This window comes from Malus sylvestris, chromosome 2 (assembly GCF_916048215.2).
Source record: "Malus sylvestris chromosome 2, drMalSylv7.2, whole genome shotgun sequence".
NCBI classification, from domain to species: domain Eukaryota; kingdom Viridiplantae; phylum Streptophyta; class Magnoliopsida; order Rosales; family Rosaceae; genus Malus; species Malus sylvestris.
Window position 1 is genome coordinate 15819604 of NC_062261.1, and position 13525 is coordinate 15833128.

Consider the following 13525-nt stretch of genomic DNA (forward strand, 5'->3'; position numbering starts at 1 on the left):
ATCGTTGCCCTTCTGTAATTGGTTTATTATGTGATTTGGTGCATTGTATTGCAGGCTACATGAGGTGTTTTTGAAAATCTCAAGAAACTAGAACAATGAGGGCTGAATTTGGCTTTGCCACTTTCTTGAACACATTTCATTTTTAGGACATTGGACATGCATTATGCAAGCTTAAATTTGGATTTCATGTTCCCCATCTTTTTAACCTGCCAAGTTTGTGATCGGATTGGATTCTTGTTGGAGCAAAATGTAGTTTGACATTGGCATGCTAAGAGATTTAGATATGTGCATTATAAATTAATTCATATCCTACAATAGTAATCTATTGGCCTATAATTTTACAAATAGTCATTATGCGTATAATGGTTTGTGTATATTAACATTTTAGTCTGTGTTAGTTACTTTTCCTTTTCATATTTTAGATGGCAGCTTCTACGTAGTGAGGAAATAGGGTGAAATAGGTGAGAGATCCCTTACCTCCTAATGCACTTGCACTTCCTCCACCACCACCTCCTCCACAAAGACAAGAACGGTCAGTGGATCAATGATGTTGCTCTAGACAAATAGATAAGTCATTCAGTCATTCATAGGCTTATCATTTTTTTTTTTCATTTCAAGAGAGTTGGAGAGTCAAAATTCACATTTGACAAGATACAACTTAGAAAGCACAAATAAAGTGAACATGCAAGATTGACTTTAAGAAAAAAACTTGATATAACTAGCTAGAAGCTGAAAGGGCCACTTATGAATTAAATTACATTTGTGTTCCTAATAAGTTTATGTTTCTCTTCATTTTGTTTGCCCCACCAATATATCCTTATGATATTGATTGATGCTTATTACAGTATATTCTTATGCTATTGATGCTTATTACTTTTTTAGCAAAACCTTGTATGTGCCTAGTTCAATTTAACCCACATTTAAACAGAAACTATAAAATCATTTGTAAAGACAAGTTATACCTGGTGGTCTCATACAATAGTCAAGTTGTATTTTCTTAATTAAGGATATTGTAGCTAATCTTTCAAAAAGAAACTGATATGTTTCTATTTTATTATGAAATGATAACATAAAGAAAAAGAATGATGAAGCAGATCCAAGAAGCACCTAAGGGTACTCCTTTAAATCAAGTTTTTATCAGATGGTTTCCTTAGATGAACAATTGAGAGCTCAATTGGATTTCCAAAATGAAGATAAAAGTCTGGTATTAAAAGTTAAAGGCTTTTTTGGCTAAAAGTGTCATAAACTTCTCTATTGTTAGCACCTCAATGTTGATGAAAGTCTGGTATCAAAAGTTAAAGGTTTTTTTTGCTGCAAGTGTCTTAGACTTCTCTTTTGTTAGCACCTCAATGTTGATTAGACTTTCCTTTTGGTAGGACCTCAAGTTGTCTATGTATAAGTGTTGGTGCCCTTCATGACGAATTACTACCACTGAGATAGGTCACCCTGAGTTAGATTGATATTGGGATGTTTATGTTATTTTGTGGGATGTACACTTGATGAATGTATTTGACTTATGTGCTTTAATTGTTGATTAATGAAAAATGTGAATTAAGTATATTACCTTATAGTTATGAATTGCAATTCTAGATTACGAAACAGGAACAAGTAATTAATTCATCATATATTATTCCTAAATAGGTATTTGATTTAACATATGTGACATAAGTTGTGTCACATGTCAAAAGAATATGTGACGATTTCAATGTCATTTAATGTTAATCATATCATTCTAGGATTATATTGGGTGACGATAAAATCATCACTTATAAGTTTGATATGAGACGAAAAACATTTGTCACTGACTTTTTTATTTTGTGATGCTTATTTCGTCGCTTACAAACAGAATATGTGACGAAATTAGCATCACGTAAAAGAAAAATATGTGGCGACTCTAACATTCGTCACGTAAACTATCGGTGATGTTGTATAGGTGACGATAAGTGTGACGCTGGAATTTCGTCACATATAGTCAAATGTGACGAATTTTCATATTTATGTGACGAATGTCTGTTGCCACAAAGACCCTTTTTTCTTGTAGTGGGTGTGTAGAGGAGGGAAGAGGGTGGGTGCGGAGGGTGGATGTGAGGGTGGGTGTGGGGGTAGAAGAACTGGGATTTTTTTTTTCTTTTCTAGGTTGCAGGTAGGGGAAGAAGATGAAGATGGGGGAGAAGAAAGAGAGAAAAGGGGGAGATGGACGAACTGAGGGTGGGTTTGTTTTTTTTTTTTTAATATTAAATGATTTTTTTTAGTTTTTAATAATTTTTTAATAAAAAGTGGGTCCCGTCTCTGATCACGTCAGCATTTAACAGAGAAATTAACAGAAAAACTGATGGAGGTATGACATTGGCACAAATTCGTAAGATAGGTATGACATTGTCAATTTTAAAAGATGAGGTATAAAAGTGTCATGACACCAATAGTTGAGGTAGTTTTATGTAATTTACCCTCATAATTAATATACAAATGTGAAAAATTTATATATATATATATACACACACACACAAATACTCCTAATGACAATCTCTACAACTTTTGTAAAGGGGTCAACTCCGAAATTCGACATTATAATCTATAAATCCTAGATTTATATTTAATCGTATATTTTACGTTTATACTCCATTCTTCTCACTAGATTTTGTTTTTTATTTTCATATTTTCATTTTTGAAAACATGATTTTTTTAGTGGATTCAAAAAGATTGTTTGGATCATTGACATCACGTTCAAATTTTTACGATCAACGAAAATATTGCTCAGAGTTTATAAAATTTATAGAAATTATATAACATTGACTCATATTTCAGTTAACCATAAATATCGAAACCTGATATTAACAATCTGAACTATTCATAAAGGAAGCATTAAAGCATATGGTAGGGCCCATAAGTAGATAGTCTTCAATGGAGTCTGGAAATTCAAGACCTTAGAGGGCATTCGATTCAACAAAAAAAAACAATAATAACAACAATATTATTCCAATAACTACGAAGAGCATGTGATCCAATAAGTAAAGCACGTGCAGTTTCAAGAATATGTTGAATTGTACCCTCGACCTCACCATTTTGTTGGAATGTCTGAGAGCAAGTCGTCTCATATAGAATGTCATAAGCCTCAAACTAGTGTTCAAAATCATGATTTACATACTCTCCACCATTATCAGAATGCAAGACCTTTATTCTTAATTATCAACACGTATAAACATGTCATATGTGTGCAATCAACCACAAAAATGCAATGTAAAACGCCATCCTAAATTAGTATCTACATACCACGTTGTCACTAAATTAGTATCCACATGCCCCAAGCCCTAAAACCCTAATCCTAAAAATCCAAACAATGATGTAACCATCATCAAAACGTACAACCCGAAGCCAGTGAGCTCTCAAAAGACCTCGTGCTAGGTAGAGATGGGAATATACATATAAGGCTTACATGCCTGAGCGATGTGGGATGTTACAAATGCAATCACGAGCGTTTACATATTTATTTCACATTTTTCGTATTTATAAATTAGTTATTACGAATTTTAACATAATTTTATTTTTCCTACAAAATACAAAAGCACATTAAAAGAATAATTAATTTACAAGTGTGAAAATGTCAAAAGATATGCAAGCGCTCGTGATCATATCCTCTACACTTTGACGATGGGTATATAGTTGTTTGGATTTTTGAAACCTTCAAACCCTCATGAACAATGTTTTTAGGGGAGTTCAGAATAAATGAAAATTCATAATAATTAATTTACACGTGTGAAAAATGTGAAAAATATACAAACACTCATGATTACATCATTTACGCTTGGAGATGGTTACACCGTCGTTTCGATTTTTAATTAAAGCCCTCCAAACCCTCATGAATAGTGATTTTTTGTCTGAGTGCAACTTAATAAAAATTCATAATAATTAAGAGTAAACTGTCATTTAACCCCCTGAACTATCACGTGAGTTTCAATTTCCCCCCTAAACTATTTTTTCAGCCAATTGACCCCCTAAACTATGTTAAAGTGGCCAATTAACCCCCTACCGTTAAGTATCTTTAACTTCATCCAATTTTCTGTTAGAAAGTGTCATGTGCTTGGCACATGACCACCTTTTTACATTTTATGTCTAAATCTTTACAAAGAAAACATATAAAACAAATATTAAAAAAAAAAACATACAAACCCTAAACTTAATCATTCAAAATAATAGAAAAGGTAAGGCTTTTTATATTAACACCCCATAAAATGTTGAATGCACTCCATATTAAAATTTAATATTAAATGACTTATTTATGTAATGACAATTTTGACCTTATTAGGTTTAAAAAAAATTATAAATACACCCCAAATCACTTTTAGCGTATTATTTATCTTCTCAACTATCAAAACCCTCTCATCCTCCATTGTTGAACAAAACCCTAACCAATGAAATTAAAAACATGTTGATTGAGAAAAATTGTTTTTGACAAATGAAACACGAAATCGATGTTTTTTAAGCTTCACATGAGGTAAGACTTCACATTTTTCATTGTTTTAGTGATTTCGATGACATCGATAATTATTTAATCTTGCGTTTGCTGCATTATTTAAACTTATATATTCATATTCATATTCATCTTTTAGGGTTCATATTAAAAAATAATGCAGCAAACGCAAGATTAAATAATTATCGATGTCATCGAAATCACTAAAACAATGAAAAATGTGAAGTCTTACCTCATGTGAAGCTTCAGAAACATCGATTTCGTGTTTCATTCGTCAAAAACAATTTTCTCAATCAACATGTTTGTAGTTTCATTGGTTAGGATTTTGTTCAACAATGGAGGATGAGAGGGTTTTAATAGTTGAGAAGATAAATAATACGCTAAAAGTGATTTGGGGTGTATTTATAATTTTTTTTTAAAACCTAATAAGGTCAAAATTATCATTGCATAGTGGAGTAAATAAGTCATTTAATATTAAATTTTAATATGGGGTGCATTCAACATTTTGTGGGGTGTTAATATAAAAAGCCTTGCCTTTTCTATTATTTTAAATGATTAAGTTTAGGGTTTGTAAGTTTTTTTTTTTTTTAATATTTGTTTTATATGTTTTCTTTGTAAAGATTTAGACATAAAATGTAAAAAGGTGGTCATGTGCCAAGCACATGACACTTTCTAACAGAAAATTGGATGAAGTTAAAGATTCTTAACGGTAGGGGGTTAATTGGCCACTTTAACATAGTTTAGGGGGTCAATTGGCTAAAAAAATAGTTCAGGGGGAAAATTGAAACTCACGTGATAGTTCAGGGGGTTAAATGACAGTTTACTCTAATAATTAATGTACAAGTGTGAAAAATGTATAAATATATATACACACACACACACACACACACACACTCAAATTGTCACATCCCGGCCCGGGCCCCCACCACATCCCTGGCTCGACTCCACCGTAGCACGATATTGTCCGTTTTGGGCCCCGACCACGCCCTCACGTTTTTGTTTATGGGAACTCACACGAGAACTTCCCAGTGGGTCACCCATCATGGGATTACTCTCGTGCGAACTCGCTTAACTTCGGAGTTCCTATAGAACCCGAAGCTAGTGAGCTCCCAAAAGGCCTCGTGCTAGGTAGAGATTGGAATATACATATAAAGCTTACAAGATCTACTCCCCTGGGCGATGTGGGATGTTACAATCCACCCCTTTAGGGGCCCAACGTCCTCGTCGGCACACATCCAGCCAAGGATTGGCTCTGATACCAAATTGTCACATCCCGACCTGGGCCCCCACCACATTCCGGACTCAACTCCACTATAACACGATATTGTCCACTTTGGGCCCCGACCACGCCCTCGCAGTTTTGTTTCTGGGAACTCACACGAGAACTTGCCAGTGGGTCACCCATCATGGGATTGCTTTTGCGCAAACTTGCTTAACTTCGGAGTTCCTACGGAATCTGAAACCAATGAGCTTTCAAAATGTCTCGTGCTAGGTAAAGATGGGAATATATATATACGGCTTACAGGATCCACTCCCCTGGGCGATGTGGGATGTTACAATCCACCCCCCTTAAGGGCTCGACGTCCTCGTCGGCACACATCCGGCCATGGATTGGCTCTGATACCAAATTGTCACATCCCGGCCCGGGCCCCCACCACATCCCGGGCTCGACTCCACCGTAGCACGATATTGTCCGCTTTGGGCCCCAACCATGCTCTCACGGTTTTGTTTCTAAGAACTCACACGACAACTTCCCAGTGGGTCACCCATCATAGGATTGCTCTCGAGTGAACTTGCTTAACTTCGAAGTTCCTACGGAACCCAAAGCTAGTGAGCTCCCAAAATGCCTCGTGCTAGGTAGAGATGAGAATATACATATAAGGCTTACATGATCCACTCCCCTAGGCGATATGGGATGTTACACAAATACTCCTAATGACAAGCTCTACAACTTTCGTGGAGGGGTTAACTCTGAAATTCGACATTATAATCTATAAATCCTAGATTTATATTTAATCGTCAATTTTACGTTTATACTAAAAAAAACAATAATAACTACGAGGAGCATGTGATCCAATAAGTAAAGCACATGCAGTTTCAAGAATATGTCGAATTGTACCCTTGACCACACCATTTTGTTGGAATGTCTGAGGGCAAGTCATCTCAAGTAGAATATCAAGAGCCTCAAACTAGTGTTTAAAATCATGATTTACATACTCTCCACCATTATCAAAATGCAAGACTTTTATTCTTAATTATCAATACGTATAAACATGTCATGTGTGCAACCAACCACAAACCATCAGAATCCATGTGGTATTCATGTACTAGATTATAATTTCTCGTGCTCATGCTAGGTTTGGGCCGGGTTGTACACCTCAAAAAAATGGGCCCTCTTTTTCAGTTAACTTGGAGAAAGAAAGACAAGGCCCTGACTTGTAAGGCCCAATACCTCCTCAAACGTCAAGCGTTCCCTCTGATAAACGCGGTGGTCGAATTCCTTCCCGCGGTTGCGTCGATACTCTTGAGCCGCCGTCGAGGCGCATTTGCCCATCTGCTGGTAAGTTTCAGATTTGATGATATTTTTTAATTCCTAAGATTATTTTAATACTTTTTTTTCGTTAAGCAAATCCTGATTTTTTTTTTGTGGTAAGTTTCCATTGTTTTCTTCATCAACGCTTGCAATTTTATAACTTTGATGATCCGTGCTGTTTAAATCATAAAAACTTTGGATATGAACTGAAACTTTTTAGCTAATCTTGAATTGGTGTTAGCATTTGATATGAACCTTTTGTGATTAAATTTGTAATGTTTTAATGGATGAATTAGTTGTGGGAATTGAGATTCCATTTGGTTTCAAACAAAGCATTAGGAAATGTGTAACTGTAAAATTGAAGTAGGCGAATGTTTTTTGACAGTCCCTTCAGCTTAATCATGGTCCGAGCAACATTTCCCTTCAGCTTAATCATGGTCTGGCAGCTCATGAATTTCTATATCTTCTACCATCCAGGTGACCTTTACCGTCATGATTCTTCATGGTAAGTCGGTAGCGAGCCAAGACGTATGGTAGCATACCATTAGCACTTAGCACTAGCAATTTTCATTTGAATTTCAAATGTGCAGGCTGATACACAGATCAAATGGCTAAATAATTGGTATCGGATATTGAACACCCTCTGGCGTTATTCTCTTCTTTTGTTTCTCCCAGCTTTGGCATTAGACACTTATATCACGAGAGATACGGAACACACTTTCATATTGGTGAACGGTACTGTATGGTTTCTTTTCTTTGATCATTTTGTTTTGCATCTTTCCTCAAGTGAGTGGATACTTGTTGTTTTAATCCTGGCTGTTACTTCATGTAGTTATTTATTATGTTTCCGTTTGTCTGATTGCGTGCGTTTTTGAAGAATGAAGGTTCCGCAGCATTAGCCAGTACAACTAACGACGATGACTGTTGATGACTTCAAATTCTGTTTTCACATTGTCGAATGAATGTGTATGTAGTATCGAATAGTGTACCTCCTTTTACTACTGAAGCCAAGTTTCGATCAACGTTATGTTGTCAAACGGATCAAATAGTTGCGGAGCGTGAATGCTATGAGATAAATGCCGCATTAGGGTTTCAAGATCCGAAAATTTTTGCATCACACCAATGATGCTGGATTCTGCATCTGTAAATTGTAGAGTTACACTTTCTTGTTTAGATCAATTGTTTGATGCGATAATATACTCTATCTTTCAGCAGCACCACTTTTATTCAATGTGCTTCCAGGCTGCTTATTACAGTCAGAGTCTCAGAGATTGGGAGGTTAAGTTTTGATTGAGCTCTTCCTTTTATCTCCCGTTCTCTTCGACCACAGACGACTCTAGCTTCGAGTCAGTGCTTGCGGTGTTCATGCGACAAACATATCGTTCAGAAAACTAAAAGTTCGATGTTTGGACGTGTAAGCTGAATCTCTCTGGTTATAGCAAGAGGAGCAGGATTACATATCAAAAGAAACCAGATATTACTTGGAACTAAACTAGTAACATAAACTAATGGCTGAAAAACTACAAGATCACCTCAGAATCTGATTTCCCATCGTAGAAGAAGAGCCACCGGTCTCAGTTTCCGCTCCGACTGCATTCAGGTGAGAATGAATCGACACTGAAGATAACCTGCAATCGAAAAGATAACACTCCATATCAGCAAGCTTGCAAAAGAGGAACATTTACAGACTAATCAAAATTGGAAGATGAAGAGGCTTTTTTACTTGGATCATTGTTAATCAACATTGCAGTGCCATCGAAGCTGCAAGTCCCTCCGGTCTTCTTGTTCTTCTGCCAGTAGCTGTTGAAGGCGTAGGAAGCATGTGCCACAACAGAATCAGGGCTGTAGCAGTTGCCATCCGACATGATCTCCGAGCAGTCAGCACCGCCGTCTCCGCAGGCGTAGTCCATTGCCACCTGCAGAGTGTCTGATGGAACAGTGGGCTTGGCCACACACCACAGCTTGTTGTGCACTGCAGTCCGAGGGGCTGGGGCAGGAGGTGGCACGTGTGTCGGCCTGCAGGGTGGAATTGTGGCAGGGGACGGCGGAGGGGAATCATCAACAAAAGGAGGGTTTTCTGGGGCTGAGGAGAACCCCGTATCTGGTGGAGAAGCTATTTGGGGTGGTGGTGGAGAGGCTGTTTGTGCCTCTGGGGAAGGCAGGAGTGGTGGCGGAGAGACGGCACTTTGGGGTTGTGGCGAAGGAACTTGGAGCGGCGGAGAGGCAGTTTGGGGCAATGGAGGATGAGGATTTTTAGCCACATTGGCGGGAACAGAGAGACCAACAGTGGAGTGAAGTGGGGTTTCTGAAATTTTAGGCAATGGCTTCGGTCTCGCTGGAAAGGGGTCCGCAGAGAGCTTTCTGCCGCTGGGTTTTCTCTCTCCGGGGTTGTCAAGAACGACAGTATAATCGTCAAAGTTAAAGCTAACGCCGATAAAGTCTTCAAGGCTTTCGGAGTGAGAAGACACCAACGTTGGAGAGACAGTTTGAGATGCTCCCTTGAGAAAATCTAGGACAGGCCTCACAAATTTCCCAAAGATATAGGAGCTTCTGACGAAACAAGAAGGAGCGAAGGCGGGTGAGAGTTTGATGTGTTCCTGGAGGCCCCACCGTGTAAGGGAGTGGTGCAAGTTCTTGACGGCCGGGAGGATGAGAGTGAGAGTGTGTTCTTGCTCTTTCCGGCAGAGAAGAAGAGGGACGCCGCCAACGCCGCCGACGACAATGGCGGTGATGGGGGCGGAAGGGTAGTGAGCAAGGACGTGGGTTTTGAGCCAAGTTTCTGCCTTTAAAATGCTGCTTGCAACCTCACTGAGATCTCCAGATTTTACAGAAACAATGGAGTCTTGCCTTTCACCTGCACAGAAAATAAAGGCCCAGAAAATTTTCAGAAAAATAAAAGATAAAAAACCAAGAATTTTAAAAACAAAAAGTGAGATTTATTTGAACTTGGTTGAACCTTTTTCTTACCAGAAACACCAAAAGAAAGGAGAAATAGAAGATGAAAGAAGAACACCATCTTCGTCTTCAACATTGTAGCAGTTGCAGAGCCTTCAACTCTCTCCTCTCTCTCTGGTTTTCCTTCCTACACTACTTGTTGGAGTTGGTATTGTGGTAGAAATAGTACGAAAAACAAAGCAAAATGGTGCTTTTGTAGTGGAAAAGACCAAACTGCCCAATAAGACTACAGAAGCAGACCATTTTGGCTAAGACGCTGTCAAAGCAGGGCCAAAAATTAACACGGGTAGAATTGTCCTTCGACCTATGGGCACATTTAGACGTGTGGGCCAAGAGTCCAAGACCCAACTAACAGAGTTGTCCCTCTGCCCCCTCTGCAGATTCACTCTCCATAATTTTACATGTTTATCTTCATTTGCCTTGAACGTGCATATTCCCGAGTATTATATATTTTGAAGTTTTTAATTGTTAAATTGTTAAACTTTTGGTTAAGAATTAAATGATTAAAATTCATCGGCTAAAAGTTTACGGTATACGATACCTCAAAGCAGTGGCGGGAAATTGAAATTTCAGCATAGGAATGATCCAAATGTCTCAATATGAAACACTCTCTTAAACTTATAAAAATTACTCTGTCATGTAATGAGTAACCAACCAACGTCATTCGAGTTTGATATGGTGTCCTCTCATCATCTTCTCATCATACCTAAACCCCAAGCCTCTCTAACTTTCTTCCCCTCTCCTCCACTGATCCCCAGACTAAAGTCCTCATCAAGGCTCACAACCAACTGATTGCCTAAACTCTATATGAGCTATCAACCTCATATCAAATGATGATGAAATAAATTAAAATAAAAATGTCTGAATGGGGCATGAGCCTACAAAAACCTTGAAAATCATAAGCATAACACTAAATTTTTACGAGTAAAAAAATGTTAGGATGGGCCTGGAACTATCCTATTCCTTTCATGGCTCTGCCACTTCCTTAAAAGATTATAAGTTTTTTGCAGACTATATAAGATATGACTACAATTTCTCTACATTATTGACTTTCTTCAAAACATTATTCTTTTTAGTGTCGTTCAACATTCTAAACTATTTAGTATCTAAATTCTCTTTTAAAAATTATCTACGTAAGAATTAGTTAGCTCTAATTGTTTAGTCATTGTATTGTACATATCATATAAACTTTATTTAACTGATTACGGTTTTTTGCACGTTTTAATGATTAAACATTGTTGGAGTCAGATAATTTTTTACAAAAATGATATTTAAATGATAATATAAAAAAAAATAGACGACTCAGATTGTTAAAATACATAACGGAATAGTGTTAGAAAGGATATTTTTGTTAGGACTATTTTGAGCAAAGTAAATTAAACTAATAAAACGAAATTATCTAATCTTGCCTAGAGATTTTTAATTTTACTTTTATTGGAGTGAAGCGAAGATAGCCGTTATCTTTGTAAGACCAGTGGGACCACTATCATGTGGTAACAAAAGTTAAAAGCACAGGTTTAGTGGGGCCCAGAGATAACAGAGTGCAAAAAGGACTGGAAATGATTTTGGCAACTTGGAGGCCAAGCAAATATATCAGACGACAGAGACAGAAGAGAAGAAGATTCCAAATTGAAATGGGCCTGCACAAAGATAATGGGTTGGGCCTGATCTTAATATTAATTAAACCCATTGTAAGCCAATCCTAAGTTCTATCAAATCAAATTCTAGTTACTACCATGGCTTGGTAGCAACCCAGCACTTCAAAAGTCGCTATACACTAATTTATTTATATATTTTTTTTGGAAATTATTTTTGGCAATTCAAAATTTTACTTGTCAATTGCTCGTAAGAGGTTTTTTTTTTTTAATATAAAATATATGGAGTACAAAATTAGATTTTTGAAGGATCAATAATAATTTCTTTTTTTTTGTCAATTAAATTGTTATTAAGTATTGGAGCCTAATCTTGGTTTTTTTTTTCTTTTAAAAACAAACAATATTACCCTATCTACACTAAGGGGGGATGAATAGATTTAGCCTCATAATAGGTTAGCAATAATATGGTTCAAATTCGACTTTGGCAAGAATCAATCTAAGATCTCTCATATAAGTACACAGAAATACCATTATACCGTAATAGTGGCAACCTTGGTTTTCTTATAGTAATTAAAATACGACTATTTTTCAATGCCAAATAATTCCTGGGCATAAAAAAAATATTTTCTTGTAGTTAACACTAAATAATAAATTATTAAAATACAAAGTGAACTTTCAATCACAAATTATTATCGACCAAACTGAACTGATTCGTGGGCCTCTTACCCTTCTCCCATCTTATGGCCCAGCTCTGACTATTTTACAATTTTTTTCATTCCTACCCGATTTTCATCCAATTCTTTTTACGGTGGGTGGGCATCAATATGGCCGAACTAATCACGCCGACCGATCCGGACGACAGTGACCGGTTTGGTTTGGTTTGGTTTGATTTTTAGGAAAGAAAAAGTCAAACTGTTTAAAAGATGAATTGAATGAAGGGAACATAAACGAAAAGCTCTCGGTACTGTTCACTTTAACGAAAAATCATATTTTTACACTAAAAAGTCAATCATGGTATTATTCACTTTACCCCTTATTTTGTCTTTAATTGGTTTGATTATAGATTGACCACTTACGTATAGGTATTTAAGTGATTTTATTTTATACATGTATCTTTTTATGGGCAACTAGTATGTATGATCACTTTTTGACATGCATAAATGATTATTTGTAATTAACGATCACATATTGATTATACAACGACAACACAACAATAACATAACGACCACACAACAATGACGTAATGACTCTTAAATCCTTTTTGCAACAAAAGATCAAAAAGTGATCATTCCTGCTAATTGTCTTTTTTATTGACTAATAACTATGTAAGAACGATGAATTTGAAGGTTAATTGAACATTAAAGATCTTTGACTTGTAATTATTTTAAAGAAAAACTAATGAAAATGGCTTGAAAACTTTTAGTTTTAACGATAAGGACAAAATAAAGGGTAAAGTGAATAGTACCATTTTTGACTTTTTAGTGTAAAAATATGGTTTTTCGTTAAAGTGAACAGTACCGAGGGCTTTTCGTTAAAACTCCCTTATTTTAATTGTTAAACTTTAAACTTTGATGATGGATTTTAGAATGGATTGATGTGCAATAAGAAAAGTATGTAATAATTTGTTGAATTTTTGTTATTGTTGGGTTTACCATTTTGTTTTGGTTCTCTTTTCTTAGTATTTTTAGCCAATACTGAACCAAATCAAATCGTTACGTAATGGTGGAAATGAACATTATTTTGTAATTGCAATCTTGTGAACTAATCTATCCTTCTAATAATGTATATATGCACCTGAAAATAAACGAAAGATTATGATCTAATGCGACATACTTGACGTGTGTGTTTAGACCTTCTTTAATGATTACACCTTGGTGCTTGTTTTATTTCTGATTGCATGGCAATGAAGCAAAGCTAGATGCTTGACGTGGCATATGAGATTAGAACCTCTATACTCCACATTAATTACATGAA

General features: G+C 36.3%; 1 protein-coding gene and 1 long non-coding RNA gene across 2 annotated transcripts; one reads left to right on the plus strand and one right to left on the minus strand.

Annotated features, from left to right (window-relative positions):
* Positions 1-6911: 6911 nt before the first annotated feature.
* Positions 6912-7751, plus strand: LOC126582039 (uncharacterized). The gene is made up of 3 exons (XR_007609242.1): positions 6912-7028; positions 7387-7506; positions 7592-7751. It is a non-coding gene; the product is annotated as an uncharacterized LOC126582039 (long non-coding RNA).
* Positions 7752-8406: 655 nt separating this feature from the next.
* LOC126582031 (glucan endo-1,3-beta-glucosidase 13-like) lies at positions 8407-10118 on the minus strand. The gene is made up of 3 exons (XM_050246003.1): positions 9969-10118; positions 8725-9855; positions 8407-8629 (listed from the first exon to the last, which is right to left on the minus strand). Exons 1-3 carry the CDS (start codon positions 10030-10032, stop codon positions 8598-8600), a joined length of 1227 nt encoding a protein of 408 aa, XP_050101960.1. The 5' UTR covers positions 10033-10118; the 3' UTR covers positions 8407-8597.
* Positions 10119-13525: the final 3407 nt, after the last annotated feature.